Genomic DNA, 14573 nt, shown 5'->3' on the forward strand with positions numbered 1-14573 from the left:
TTATTATGGATGGTTTGTCTAGGTTTCACGATATCCAGAATGATCACCCCTTTCCTATCCCAAAGGACAGCACTTTTTCCTACTATAACATCTGTGCCACGTTTGTGTTTTAGACTTATAAATATTTGATAATACAGTAGTTAATGTCTCGCTTAGAGTAACAGTACCCAAGGGTTTATTGCAGGCTTTGATAACATTTCACAGTTATGTATATTTTTTGTAGTCAAGCACCTAAAAAATGAAATGTTATTCAAGGCAGGCCTGTTTTTTCAGGGCTTATTTATAGGTAGCTGCTTGCAGATGATCTTCATGATACTGAGTGAAATAAGCTATTTAACCATGACTTTGTTTGTATTTTGCACTAAGATTCTTGCTAATAGATAAAAAATATTTTCAAATCTATGATTAATCTATACTTACTGTCTCATCACCTTTAAACCAGGTTTGTCTGTAACATCATAAATGCAAGCATTTTGAATTATTCCATTTAAGTGTCTTGATCTTTAAAATAAACAAAACTTCATATGCAATGGTAGGATGTAAAACAAGGTAATTAAATGAAGAGAACGCGTCTACTAGCTATGACAGCAGTCTCACCTAACTGCATGCATTATTAGCAGCTTTAGTGGGGCCAATGGACACAATTAACAGCAAACAGCGCTGTTTGCAGGCCAGTATCTTTATTAGAATATTGTGGCTTTTGGAGACTGAACCAGTCAGTAGTTGGGTAGCTACAAGCTGCTTTGGGAGAGTTGGGACGTGTCTTTGTCCTGACTGTCCTTGGTGTTCCTTTCTTGTGAGATTTGTCTTGTTCTTTGGAGCAGAAGTGATAGGTAGGTAGAGAATATGACATGAACAGCAACAGAGGGCTCAAGTTGTTTCTCTCCTCAGTGAAAATACTGGTAGGTGACTTCCAATGTGTATGGTGAAGTCTTTAGCTGTGGGTTTTACTGTCTTTCTATAGCTTTTTTACAGGAAGCGGTATGGGTTTTGAAGCCTTTATCACATGCTCTGGAGTATTGGTGGTTGCAGTTTGCACAAAGAGGGAATATGCGACAGTGATGCTGCCTGACCACTGTTTTTTTGACTCGCTCTGGGTAAGATGTGATGCTGAAAAACACTGCTTAGGGATAGTAGTGTTAGCACAGAAGACACAAATTAATTTTGTTGCTATTTCATAAGCAATCTATTTTATTATACTTAATTGTGTAAGAACAAATCTAAACTCAGATAATACGAGTGCTTTTTGTATAAATTAGTATTTAAGATAAATTATGCCTATGTTGTTTTAGCCGTTCTTATTCATAAGCTGGTTATAACGTTTTTTTTAAAGTGTGTGTTTCATATGGGGGTTTTTTAATATGTGGATATTTTTTCATGTTAAAACAAACATAAATGGCTGTAGAGTGTGCATTCTACTGTGTTTCTGCCTTAGTTTCTTCTATTCTAAGATGTGCATTGTCATGTGAGACCTTACACCTCTTTTCTTCCAAAAAAAAAAAAAAGAAAAATTAAAAGTAAAATACTTAAAAGTAGAGCTGATATCAACAAAATGGTTGTTGAAATGGTGTATTATTATTCACTGTTTTTTAATAAAGATTTAATTATTTTATTAATCAGCACAACATAACTATTGTTCACATGCCTGGAAAGAGACCTTTTGGTCAAAGCCTTGTGTACATCTACGTCAATGGACAGCAGAAGATCTCTGCCCCACTTCGATTCCCTGCTATGAATGAAGTAAGTTCACCTTCTGTATCATACATGTGTCCTGATGAACTTCATAGCAGAATGAGAACCTAGTTGGCTTTTTTCTTACATTTGGAAACTCATTAAGAGTTAAAGATAGTAGCAATGCTCTAAGATAAGTTTGTTCAACTGTAGATAGGGCCCATGGCATCATATTGGAGAAGAGGTAGAACTAACCGCTAATTATGCTTGTTTAGTCATCTCAGTTTTAAAAATAAATTGGGGAAAAAAAAAGCCACCTTGGTTAAATAGTGGTGTTTTCCCAAACCTGAGCATTATGATATAATTTATGATTATGTCAGCTCTCCAAGTAGGATTGGTGTGACAGCTCCAGTGAGAAATATTCATCTTGTTTTCAGTGGCCACTCATTCTACTACCATTTTCTGTATGTTTCCATAATGTATGCTGATCTTATACATGTTACCTGGATAAGCATGAATGGTAGCCAAAAAGATGAGTATGTGGCATCTTAAGTTCTTTGTGTGGAATGAATCCTTGCTAACTTGGGCTATAATACTTATTATTCTTACCCTGTTTGTAAGTCCTAACACTTAAAGAAAGATGTTGCAAAATAAAACTCTGGATTTTGTCCCACTTGTAAAATAACACAAGAGAGAAGATATCTAAGTGTGGAGTAGGTAATCTTCCTCTGAGGGCTTCTGTTCAAGTGGAATAACTGGTAAATAATTGATACATATAGAAGGTATGATGGGCTCGTATTTTCAAATATAATCCAGAAGAGGAATGTTCACCAGAGTATTTTACCAGGGTACTGTCCTAGGCTCTGTTCCTGCCAGCCGCCTTCTTCACACAACAGTTGAGGTGACCAAATTGTTTTCAGTTGTCCTACGGGCACTCTGCTGTTGTGATAAGTACGTGTTCTTTTCATTCAGATTATTGCTTCTCCAGAGTATGCCAGAACTTGCTGTTCTTGGTTTAATTTGTTTAGTTCAGGTTTGGCAAAGATATTTTACAAAGCACATCTGAAGACTAGGTGAGGCAGAGGTGGAAAAAGTAACATAGGCTTAGACTGAGTGTGTTTTGTTTTCTTTCTTCCATTCTTCTGCAGCCTTTTACTTCTTGCTGCATTGGTTCAGCTGGTCAAAGAACAACAACTCCTCCTCCATCTCAGATACCAGATCCACCTTTTTCTTCCCCTATCATGCCCCATCGTACATCACTTGGGGGCATTCTCTCTCCAGGAAGCTGGGGTGGAATGCTAGCAAAACCAGAACTCATCACCAAGATGATTTCAGCAGGGACTCAGGATAGTGAATGGGGATGTCCAACATCATTGGAGGGCCAGCTTGGTTCAGTTATTATCTTTCATGAAGTACTGCAACCCCCTCAGGTGAAAGCTTTGTATTTAGCAGGTGAGTGGTGATTACACTGATTTTTAGTGAAACAACTTGGTTGAGTTAGAGACAGTATTCCTCTGAGCTTTGCTGTACACAGACTCATAATGACAAAGTTACAGTCTAAAATAATTGTAGAGATAACTTAAGCGTGAGGGCTTTATAGGCAGCTCAAAAATGAATGATAAGGATTTTTATTTAAGTTTTACTTAGACTATTAGGTTGTCATAATCTCATCTATTTACGTTTAAACCTGTCAAAATCTGGGTATCAAGTAGTATTTTCGCTTTTTTCTTACTTTTTTCCACTGTTCTCCTACAATAGACCTTATAATTGAGGGTCTTTAAAGTATTGCTCTTGTTGACAACCCACTGAGGTGATTTACACTTAAGGATTTTTCCACCACCAAAAAAATAAATAAATAAAATTTAAAAAAAAATCTATGTTTTACTAAGGTATTAAGTTCAATAATAACCTGGGAGTGTTAGAGATTAGGAGATTAGCAAGTACTTTAATCATTTAAAGGGAATATTTTTCTGCTGCTAAATAAGGATGTCTTGAAGATTACTTACTGCCTAGCTGTTTGGGCTTGATGATAGGTTGGTGGTAAGTATAGTTAGGTATTTGTAAATAAATATAGCAGTTTGAATGTACTAATTAAATTTTTGCACAGTTAGGCATTTTATCAAGAATATGCATTTCTTTTTAAGCAGACCACTATGGAATGAGTGACTTAATTCATAATATTACTTCAAAGTGTGTCTTGAATAGCTGTGGTTCAGAGTATCCTGCTATAAAAAATAATAGTTGTGTAAAATTTGTGCAAGTTAATATTAATATCCAGTGGAGTCTTAAAAATTAAAAGCAATGTATTTATAGGTCCAAACTGTTTAACTCCGTGGAAATCTCAGGAGCCTGAAGTAGCAGATCTCCCCAGTAAAGTGTTGCTGCATTACACACCAAAGGTATGAAACAGTATTCTTTTTTTCCCCTTTGTTTACACAGTATGCAGTAATTTCAGGACTTATTTAGGAAGTTTTTTTGTGTGTGTTTTGCAACTGCTGTTTCATTAGAACAAGTTCAATGTATCATTTTATTGTGCAGTGGTAATGAGAAGATGCAGGGCAGCAAGACCTTTTTATAGACTTGAGTTTTGGGGATGGGTGATAGATGTTGTTCTTGTTTAGCAAAAGCAGGAAGTTATTTTGTGAAAGTCAAATCTAAGATAACATAAATTTTGCAGGGTTCCCAAGTTGTTTAAATAACTTACTGTCAACATAAGAGCACTAACGGTTAGGTGTTATTTCAAAGCTTTCTGCATTTTCAAGGACCTGTTGTTTCCTAAGTGATACTGTGGTGTCTTCACTTCTCAGGCCTGCAGAAATCCAATTTGTCTTGACCTGTCTGCAAATCTCTTACATGGAAGACTAACTGGAAACAAAGTAGTGAACTGGGACATCAAGGTAAGTGCTTACTGGATGAGCAGACACTGTTGCTTTTGTGACAGTTTTCATATGTTTGCTTAATATTTGGAATGCCAGAAGTTACTGCCATAATGCCAATGACATTTAAGAGATTAAAAAGTCAGTCTTAACACTGTGCCTGAGAAAATCAGCTTATTTGCAGTTGGATAATTTGATCTAGAAACACTGATGTGATTAACAATTTTTCTGCACAGATAGAAAATATCCAATTCTATTTTATAGGTGACCTTTGCTTGCAGGGCTCTTTAAGCAGAAGAAAAGTACAAAGATTGAGTCTAGAAAATGTATCGTATGGGCTTTTTAAAAATTTTTTTAGACAAATGTGTGAACAAAGAAATGCATTTTTAAACTTTGACCTATTTGAAAATAATTTTAAACTTCTTAAAGAATAGTATGCAGTTAACTCAACGAGCAAACTAATTAGTAAGGAAATGCTGTTGGGGTTACACTGTGCGTACGTTCTGACTTGTGGAGATTTGTTATGAAAATTCAAAGGTCTTTGCTAGTTAAATTTGCTGTGATGTGAATAGTTTAAAAATACTGCAATTTGTTCTCCTTATCCAGTGGATGGAACAGGGTGGGTATGGATGGTTTATATCTCTAGCTTTATGGGAAAGTACAAATCTCAGGAGAATAATAAATTCATTAACAAACATGATGTGGATTGGCACTCTCTTGAGGACTAGAGTGAGGGATAAAACACAAAGCTGATCAAGTCATTAGGAGATAAGTACGGCTTGAAAGGAGCTACAGTGCCTGCTGTCTTGTGGTTTGTAGAAATTGTATTTTTTCAACTTTCAGAAGTACGATGCTTCTTGTATTACCCAGCTAACATGGCAATCTTCATCCATGAGCTTAATTTTACGGATTAAAAAAATTTCTTAGCTTAATTGTTCAATTTCCATTAGATTTGCCTCAATAAACATGGGCATATCTAAGCAGGGAATGGAGTATTATGCAGGCACATATAATAGAGTAACTGTTTAAAAACTGGAACGTGGAGGCCAAAAGGATGATTTCTTCTACTTCTCCCCAGAGTTTGTGAGAAGGAAAATTGATGTCCTGTGATTGGTTTACAGGATATTGTTTTTCTTTGGGTTCTGAAAATTTTATTGTTTTCCTTGGGCAATGCTGGGCAGGTGAACAAGCATCTCTGACTAGTTAGCTGTTTGTTGTTATCTGTGAGGAGTGGAAATTAAATGGATTTTAGTAGACTTGAATGTCAAAAAGGGCAGAGGTTAAAATTTAAGTATACATAAAGTTATTTGAAAAAATCATGTTATCATTTTCTAACTGCTTGAAGTTGAGATTTGCAGGAACAGGATTAAAACATGTATATAGTCTTCCATTACTGCAGGTAACTTAGATATCATAAATATGTTTTTTGACTGTTTTTCCAGAATGTTTAATAGAGAAGTCTTTCTGGTATTTGTAGCCTTCAGGTTCCCATGTTTATCTGGGTGGGAGTGAGTGTAAAAACACAGATGACAGGAAGTCATGTAGTTGCAGTGCCTAAAATGTAGGCAATTCTCATGTTCAATCAGTGTTTTAAGCCAAATTTAAGCAGGCATGAAACAATCTAATTGATTTGTGAGTGAATAAGGTTCCTTGTATCTAGTGTGAATTTCTGTAGCATAACTCAGAGGATTTCATTTAAAGTTGCTTTCCTTCCATTTCTCTTAATTTTAGGATATGATCAACTGCATTGGCGGAATAAATGTGCTGTTTCCATTGCTGGAGCAGATCAGTTTTCTTGGTAGACAGATGCCTGAGAAGTCTGTAGGGGATACTCTACCTCCTGAAGTAGTTACTCCTGTAGAGGGAGATTGGGTGGTATTATCATCCACGAAGGCATCAGGTAGGAAAATACAGTTGAGATGAACATTTACTGAAGTTTGATTTCAAATAACAGTCTTTCTGTGGATGATGGTGATTCTTGTGTTTGACTGCTGCTTTGGAAAAGCCAGCAAGCTTGATGAGATGTTACTTTTTCTAGACATTTGATGGGATGCTGCATACCAACAATTCAGCACAATGTAAAATTAACCTGATAATGTATTTCAAATAAAAATGTAATTGATACCATTGTTTTTATCTTAATGATTTCCTATTATATTAGTGTCAAAATATGCAGTTATTTTTTACCTCTTCTCTGAAAATTTTGTTCTGATTATTTTGAGAAATTGTTTTTTTACTCAAAACCTGCTGATATCAATTTGGAGGAGCTTTTCAACAACATAGATACTGGGTCAGGCAGCCAAATGAAGATCATGGGGTATCAGAGCAATGCTGTTTAGACTCTTAGTCAAACTTTCATTTTCTTAGAAAAATGTTCAGTCTCCTACTCCTTCCACATGGATGAATCAATAAAATTAAAAACAACTGGGGAGGGAAAAATCCTCAAAACCAAAACAACAAAAAACCACCTACCACCAAACTGTACAAGTATAAGTTGGGAGTTTTTGTCTTAGCATAAAACAAGAAGAAAACAGATCTTGCAAGAGAAGCATTTTCATTTGTTTTGAATTTGAAATGGTTGAATAAATATATATTTATTTCCTCACTGTTCCTCATCAATTTTTGCATATTATATCTAGTTACTGCGGAAAGAAATTTTCTGATGCAGCATATGCAAGAAACTGTGACTGAAAGGGGGAAAATCTGCCTGTGTAACAGCCATATAGATGAAGCAAGGATCAGGTCATCACTTTTTCCTGAGGAAATGTGAAAAGATTATGATTCTGCAGAGGGTGGGAAAGAGCCACTTAAAAAAAAAAAACAAAAAAAAAACAAAAAAAACCCAACAAACAAAACAACTACAGCTAGGGAACAAATGGAGAAAGAGTTAAGGAATTTCAGGGAGTAGCTTTCAATGCAAACACTTGATTTTATTTTTTGCCCCTGTGATAAACAGTTATCTAACAATAAACGGTAAGTCTTAGTGATTTTCTGATTTCTGTACTACTCTGTTTTGCAGAAGCGCGCCTGGAGAAAAACATTGTTGCGACGTTCATCTTGGTGATTAAACACTTTATTCAGAGACACCATGTTAATCAAGAAAATCTCATTCACTCCCATGGAGTTGCGACCCTAGGAGCTCTGTTACAGAAGGTGAATAAATTTGAGAAACAGCCCTTAGAAATGGTCGTTATGGATGAAGTCTTAATTAATTTGATATCTGCTTAGTTGGTCTGGGATACGAGGCTTGCCTTAGAGGTTTGCTTAGTATATGCTTTTCTTTCTCATGCTTCTGAAAACAAGAACGTGTGAGGAGTTGGCCTTGGTCTACAAAGTGAAACGTGGTGTTTTGGATACTTCATGTTCTCATTTTGTGTTTGTTTTATTACTTAAATAAAAGCAGACTCATTGTAAAAGAAAATCTTAATTAAGAATATAATTAATTAAGTATATACCAATAAACTTCATATCTCAAGTATTAACACCTGTTATTTTGATAGGTGCCAAGCATCTTAATGGATGTGAATGTACTGATGGCTGTGCAGTTGTTGATAGAGCAAGTGTCAGTTGAAAAGAACTTGCAACTTTTGCAACAGATGTATCAACACTTACTTTTTGACTTTAGCATCTGGAACAGTGGGGACTTCCCTTTCAGAATTGGTAAGTTCTTGAACATGGGGTAACTGCACAAAGACACAGTGCTTCTCACTTGATACAAATATTTTTCTAGGTTCTAATATGTAACTTTGTGTTGTAGGGCATATACAGTATCTTTCTACAATCATCAAGGACAGCAGAAGGCTCTTCAGAAAGAAGTATGGTGTACAGTTTCTTCTAGACACGCTCAGAGTTTATTATGGGTATGAGTTTTACCTTTTCTAGCTTCTCCTCTGTTGTATGTAGTTCTGTCATGTTGTAGCGGCTTAAAACAGTGAGCACCTGGTGGGAAGGCAGGGCCAACCCAGGGGAATTCAGGTGCATGCAATGTAATGCAGAGCACCCGAGTGACTGGAAGGGGTGAGCAAGGATCCCACCCCTTCCCAGACCTCATTTAAGTGTTGCCAGTGGAGGCAAGGGTATCTTGTTGGAGAATGCTGCATGCCTGAGGCCTTCTGAAGGTAAGCAACTTCTTTCCTTTATTTCTATGCCTGTGGCTGTTGCAATTTGAGCAAATCTTCACTTGCCTGCAGCCTGGGTCCTTGCTGCTCTGCTGTCATTGCTGCATTTTCCATCATGTTATGCATGTCCACCTCTTAATTAAGTAAAATTAAGTAAGGGAAGATTAACTAGATGTCTTACTCCTTCCTTTAGAGAAAGTTGCCTTAATTCAGTAAAAAAAAAAAAAAAAAAAAAAAGGCTAGTGCCATAATATTGGGGTAGATGAAAAATTCAAACTAACACAATCAATTAGTTATTACTGAATTATGGAGCACTTGCTTAGATTACCTTTCTTGTCTGTTGGTGTTTAGTAGTGGCTGCAAAGACAGTGATTTGGCTCCTGATGACCTAAGAACAATACAGACATCTCTTTATGGACTCATCAAATACTTTCTAAGCAAAGGTGGAACACATGAAGAAATACAGAGCATTGTAGGATACATAGCAGCTACCAGTGAAGAAGAACAGGTATCCAGTGTGGTGTAAATTAGTATAAACTGTATGTAATTTGGTTTTGATTTTATGTTCAGGAGTTAGACTTGATCCTTAAGGGTTCTTTCCACCTTGGGATATTCTGTACTGTTCTGTTTGGGTATCTTATTTCTATAAAGGGAGGTGTGTAAAAACAAGCAAAGAGTTAAATGATTTATGGGTCTAATTGTATGTGCTTCTATATATATCCTGCCTCAGCTACGTGGGAATCCTTACAAAGTGTTCTGCTGGTGGCTGTACTTCTACTCATTATTTTCTTGTGTTACAAAAGAAATTGAATTGACTTTGATCAGTTTTTGTAGTGATGTGAATTCCTATCTCATAGACCTTTAGTAGTGCTTGAACTTGTTTTGTAGTTGCCTTTGCAGCTTGATAGCATTCTGCATATAGCAAAAATGTCCACTTAAATGTGGTAACAGTGAACAGACAAAATGTACGTTATATAGCAAAAGAGAATAGAAATTTGAAAGCAATAATCTTTTTTTCTGGATGAAAAGTGATGTCTACATGAATTGTGGATTAAATCAGTTGTCTTAATTTTCAGCTCTGTGGAATCCTGGACGTTCTTTTCAGCCTTCTTCATTCCAGTTCAGCCCCAGATCAGCTTTTTTTATTGCTTTTTGAACCAGGAAATGCTGATGTTCTTTACGCTTTGTTATTGAATCAGAGATACTCTGACAGGCTTAGAGAACTTGTGTTCAAGGTAATAAATAAGATTCACAAATTAATCAAAAGAGCATAAATTCGTATTTTTCAATAGTCTGATGGCTTAAGTGTAAGTGCTTAAAGATGCTGGTCACCCATGTTTAATTTTTTCTAGTATGAAAGCAACAACATGTAGTTAACCAATGTAGTTGCAATGAGTTAGTGCTTTCCTAATGTCAAGCAGTAGAAGTATTGGGATCTTGAAAACTGAGTCTATGTAAGTTTGTTATGGAAGTTTTTTTGTTGGTGGTTTGTTTTTTTTTTTTTGTAAACTATGGACTATGCTATGTCATATACAATTAAGTTTAAGAAACCTAGATGCTTCCTCATTATTACTTTCCTTTTGTTTGACTTTATCGTGCAGATTGTGGAAGAGATGCTGAAATGTACTAAAGTTTATGAACGTAGTAAGCACCGTATGAGACTCAGGGAAGTGGGGTACTCTGGACTTGGACTCCTTCTGAATGAATCGTCAGTTACTATTTCTCTCATAAAAAACCTTCTTAACCAAGTTCTCCATGCAGGTAACTGGGAAGTGTTAAGTCTACTATTAGTAAATGCCTGTTTGCTCAGAGGCAACCACATTTGTTGCTTTGCTCAGGAAAAAGAGATGTTACTTTATGAATCTGTTCTATTTGTGGTCCATGTTAATCTCAGCTGTTTTCTTAATTCCCTGAAGTATGTTTCCTTTGCCATTCCTGGTTGTTGAGGTGGCCTCCAAAGGTGTTTTTAACATTTAACAATTACATTCATTTGCATGGTATAGTTTTTATAGTTTTTTTTGTTGTTGTTGTTTTTCTCCTCCACAGATCCTGCAGTGAATTATAAAGATCTTTTAGCTGTAGTGCATCTGGCTCACAGATCAGATATAAACATGAGAGTGGTTGTCTGCAGAAAGGTTAGTTATCTTTAAAAATAGAATACTGTTACATCCATAAACTGTATGATGTAGTGTCTTTCTTATTTGAGATGTGTTAGCTGTACTGGTTGCTGTTGTTGCTACTTCTCTGTAGTAATGATTTAGGATGTTAGGAATAAGGCTAATATGTAACTTGGTATATTCTAATACTCTTAAAAAACAAAACCTGAAGTCTCTGTATTGATTCTTGAGTAGCATTTTTTTTTTTTTAATTGTTTAGAAATATTGACTTCCTTGAATTAGATTTTTCTCAGAGGATGTTTAAGCTCAAAGTTTTGTCCTTAACATTATTTTTAATAGACCATATAACGGTTCAGAGGAGTATTTAAGTATGCAGAGAGCAGATGATGGAAAAAGTAGTAACTGTTTCCTCAAATGAGCGAAGGAGGCTGTAAGGTTGTAAATACTATAATTTAAAACATAGGATGAACATAGTCTTGAGCTAAAACTAATGCATAGGTATGGAATATCTTCTATCCTTAGGTTTTGCATCTTTTGCGTTCCCAACCGGATGCAGCACAACAGATTTCTCAGCAGCTGGCCTGGCAGGACACTTTGGTTAGACTCTTCCTGAAAGAAAACTCAGAGGTCCGGATAGGCTTTAGAGAGAACAGGGTTGACTCCTCAAGGGAAGACGAAAAAAAGCCTCCTGCTGAAGAACTTCAGAAATATCATGCTGATAAGAAGGAAGGAGATAAAACTGATACCTTTTCATCTGTGAATGGTTTGTTTGATCGGTGGAGTTTAGAAGACAATAAATCCTTGGATGTCCCAGCTCATTTCTCTGCTATGCCACTGGAAGATGCATCCACAGCAGAGATGTCTTTTAAGTCAGAGGACTGTGAAGAACTGTGGCACAGCAATCCTTCACATTTGAGCCTCGATCTGTCTAGCGTTGACTCTTATGAGCTGGCTGATGTTGTGAATCAGATGACAGATAGCCTGCCCAGCACACCATCTCCTATAGAGAACAGAAAACCATTTTCTGGGCAGCCTGAAAAAGAGCTGGATGTCATAAGTGATGTAGGCTTCAGTGCTGCTGATCTGTCTTTATTTGAAAACCAAGGGGTAAGTAACTTTCTACCTATGTAGCTAATTTCTCCTAATGACTGCATTTTTATTTATTTATTTTTCCTTTCTAATTGTGTTCCTAATGAGGATATAATTGTTGTCCTCATTGTCCTTTTAATTTCTCTTACCTTCTGAAGGAAACTAACCAATGGCTTTCTTACAGTTAGTAGGGATGTTTCTTTTGGTTATGTCTTTTTTTTTCCCTTTGGTTGGAGTTGCTTGGGCAGAAGTGAAATGGGGAGAATGAAATGGGCAGCTAAGGGTTAGGTTTAAATAATGATGTAGAAGTCAATACTGCTGTATTACAGCTTCTGGAAACCAACTTTCTCACATAGTTTATGCATTTGCCTATTACACTTGAGACTGTAGAGCTTTCAAAAAAAGCCAAAACACATGAAAGCACAGAGAGACTGAGATGAAGGACAAACTTTGTGAAGATTTACAGAAATTGAAAGTCTGTAAATATCAACTTTTCTTTTGTAGGGGGGTGATAATGAACTGATACAGTTACTTACAGACATCCTACTGTGTGTAATGTGGAAAGGCATTGAAAGGTCTGATGATGAGGCTTGGATGGAGAGAGGACAGGTGTTTTCTGCACTGACCAAACTGGGAATATCTAATGAGTTGCTGCGTCCTTCTGATGAAGTAAAACTCAAGTGAGTGTACTGCTCAAGGGCAGGTTCTTTGATTTTTTTTTTTTATTTTTTCTTAATTTTTTAATTTTTTTTTTTTTTAATGATAAAATAAAGGGGCTTTGGTAAAGCTGAGAAGGGATGGATGTTCCCCATCAAGATACATCTTTATCTCTATCTTTTTGTACTACCTATTTGGTAGTGTAATGTGATTTTAAGATTTTGATTATCTATGTTCCAAGTTTCATGTTTTTTTTTGTTGTTTTTTTTTTTAACATCACTGGCTTATTGAGAATACAACAGTAATTGCTGTGATTGGAGAGATTCAATTAAATACTTAATTGGATTGTTTTAAAGCCACTTACAGCTGGAACATGTAGTAATTACTTTCGGATTTTGTTTTACGTGCAGCTTGTTGGAGAAGATGTTAGAATGGTCAGTCACTGATAACAGAGATTCTAAAGCTCTCCCTACACACACTGAAAATGGTTTCCGGCTCTTGCTAATTGTACAAGATTTCCTGCAGGCAGAAGGACTCGTTAATTCAAATTTATGGACAGAAAAGGTACAGTAACTGCATAATGGGAATTTTGTAGGCAGAAATAGTGTTGAAAAAGTTGTCAATTTGAATAATGTAATCTCTTCCAGGTGTTGTTTTTAAATTAGGTATTAGAGTATGGGTTCATAGTGAAATGTATTAGATTGTCCCTTAATGAGAAAATCCTAAAAGCTTACTACAGGGAATATTGGGCATACATTTATGAATAGCTCAGTCTTACATACGCAGGCAGTCAGAAACATGAACCCTGATAGAGAAAATGTCTAGTGATCACAGTAAGTAGTAAGAGAAACTGTTTCCCAACTGTTTTGTTTTCTTCACATAAGGTGTAGAGATTTTTATTTATGTAACTTCAACAGTAATCTTACCTCTCATGCTGAGTTGTCCTTGATTTTCCATTTTTGATGGATAAGAGTTATTTGTTCCTTTTTTTTTTTTTTTTTTTTTGCTGTTGCTCTCACATCATGTAAAAAGTATGTAAAAAGAATGAAATGAAAGCCTATAGATACTGAACCAGAAATTGTTTGTTGGTGTAGTGCCTATAGATGATAAGAATGTCTTTTCAATTGTAGTAATCCTGCTGCAGGAATCTATAGCCTTTTTTCAGGAGTTGACATTTCCTGGAGTAAGTTTTGGAAATAAGATAGACATATATGGTATATGCTGGTTTTGGCTTTATTTTGGAGATACTTAACATACTAGGCTAGTTGTATCTTATAGTCAGTTTTTTCAGATTACTGGTTTAACTGCAGTCTTGCAGATTTTATGGCTTGGGGTAAATTAGAAGCGTAAATTCTTCTGCTCTTTGAAATGATTGTCTCCAACTTGAATAGCTGCTGATCATTTCTGAAATGTTCTACGCATATCTTCTGCTTTTATGATAGCTATTGGAGGAATTAGTGACTCTTATGGATAGCCTGTCAGTCTGGTACTCTACTGGCCCAGAAGCAACCTGGTTTTCACAGGTGCAAGTCCAGTTGCTACTTGGATTCATTGCACAAGACAACTTACAGGTTTGTTGCAAATTCTAATATATTTAAGCGCGTATTTGGTGTAACTGTTTTGGTTTTGGAGGAGCTGCCCTTACCAGTGAGAAAAGTAATCAGTCTTTTATTCTTCTATGTGAAAATGGTAAGCCACAGTAAAAAACTTGCAAGCTTACTCTGCAGTCCTGTCAATGTGCATATGTTGAATATGTGAATGAGGTACAGAGCAAACTGTTTGAACAGTTATATATGAGGTTATATAGGGTCTAGTAGCAGTAAGATAGCAGTCCTGATTATTAGTGGTTCCAGGTTTGCACAGGTTAAGTGCACTTGAATCTGAACTGTTAGTCTGATTGGACAATTGGTATAAAGTTAGCAGAGCTGTGTCTGGAATAATGAACCCTTCAGAAAACCCAGACTGGTTTGTTTAGGCACATAATTATCTTAAAGTAGTTCTTTTACTGGGGTTGCAACTGACTTGGGTGAATAAGTGATCAGTGC

At 36.0% G+C, this 14573-nt stretch overlaps 1 protein-coding gene across 11 annotated transcripts in view; it reads left to right on the forward strand.

Annotated features, from left to right (window-relative positions):
* Nucleotides 1-14573, forward strand: part of NBEAL1 (neurobeachin like 1) — a 74909-nt gene that overhangs the window by 33664 nt on the left and 26672 nt on the right. For 8 of the 11 annotated variants that reach the window (XM_072342329.1, XM_072342331.1, XM_072342333.1 and 5 more), the window contains 17 exons: nucleotides 965-1097; nucleotides 1621-1740; nucleotides 2820-3123; nucleotides 3985-4070; nucleotides 4479-4568; nucleotides 6279-6447; nucleotides 7567-7700; nucleotides 8048-8207; nucleotides 8305-8407; nucleotides 9017-9173; nucleotides 9742-9900; nucleotides 10267-10426; nucleotides 10712-10800; nucleotides 11305-11889; nucleotides 12376-12551; nucleotides 12939-13092; nucleotides 13971-14099. In XM_072342329.1, the coding sequence (XP_072198430.1) occupies nucleotides 965-1097; nucleotides 1621-1740; nucleotides 2820-3123; nucleotides 3985-4070; nucleotides 4479-4568; nucleotides 6279-6447; nucleotides 7567-7700; nucleotides 8048-8207; nucleotides 8305-8407; nucleotides 9017-9173; nucleotides 9742-9900; nucleotides 10267-10426; nucleotides 10712-10800; nucleotides 11305-11889; nucleotides 12376-12551; nucleotides 12939-13092; nucleotides 13971-14099 (2908 nt within the window). The remainder of the gene's footprint in view (nucleotides 1-964; nucleotides 1098-1620; nucleotides 1741-2819; nucleotides 3124-3984; nucleotides 4071-4478; nucleotides 4569-6278; nucleotides 6448-7566; nucleotides 7701-8047; nucleotides 8208-8304; nucleotides 8408-9016; nucleotides 9174-9741; nucleotides 9901-10266; nucleotides 10427-10711; nucleotides 10801-11304; nucleotides 11890-12375; nucleotides 12552-12938; nucleotides 13093-13970; nucleotides 14100-14573) is intronic. The other 3 variants (XM_072342338.1, XM_072342332.1, XM_072342339.1) reach the window with 1 other exon arrangement.

Source organism: Excalfactoria chinensis, chromosome 7, assembly GCF_039878825.1.
Source record: "Excalfactoria chinensis isolate bCotChi1 chromosome 7, bCotChi1.hap2, whole genome shotgun sequence".
Lineage (NCBI taxonomy): Eukaryota > Metazoa > Chordata > Aves > Galliformes > Phasianidae > Excalfactoria > Excalfactoria chinensis.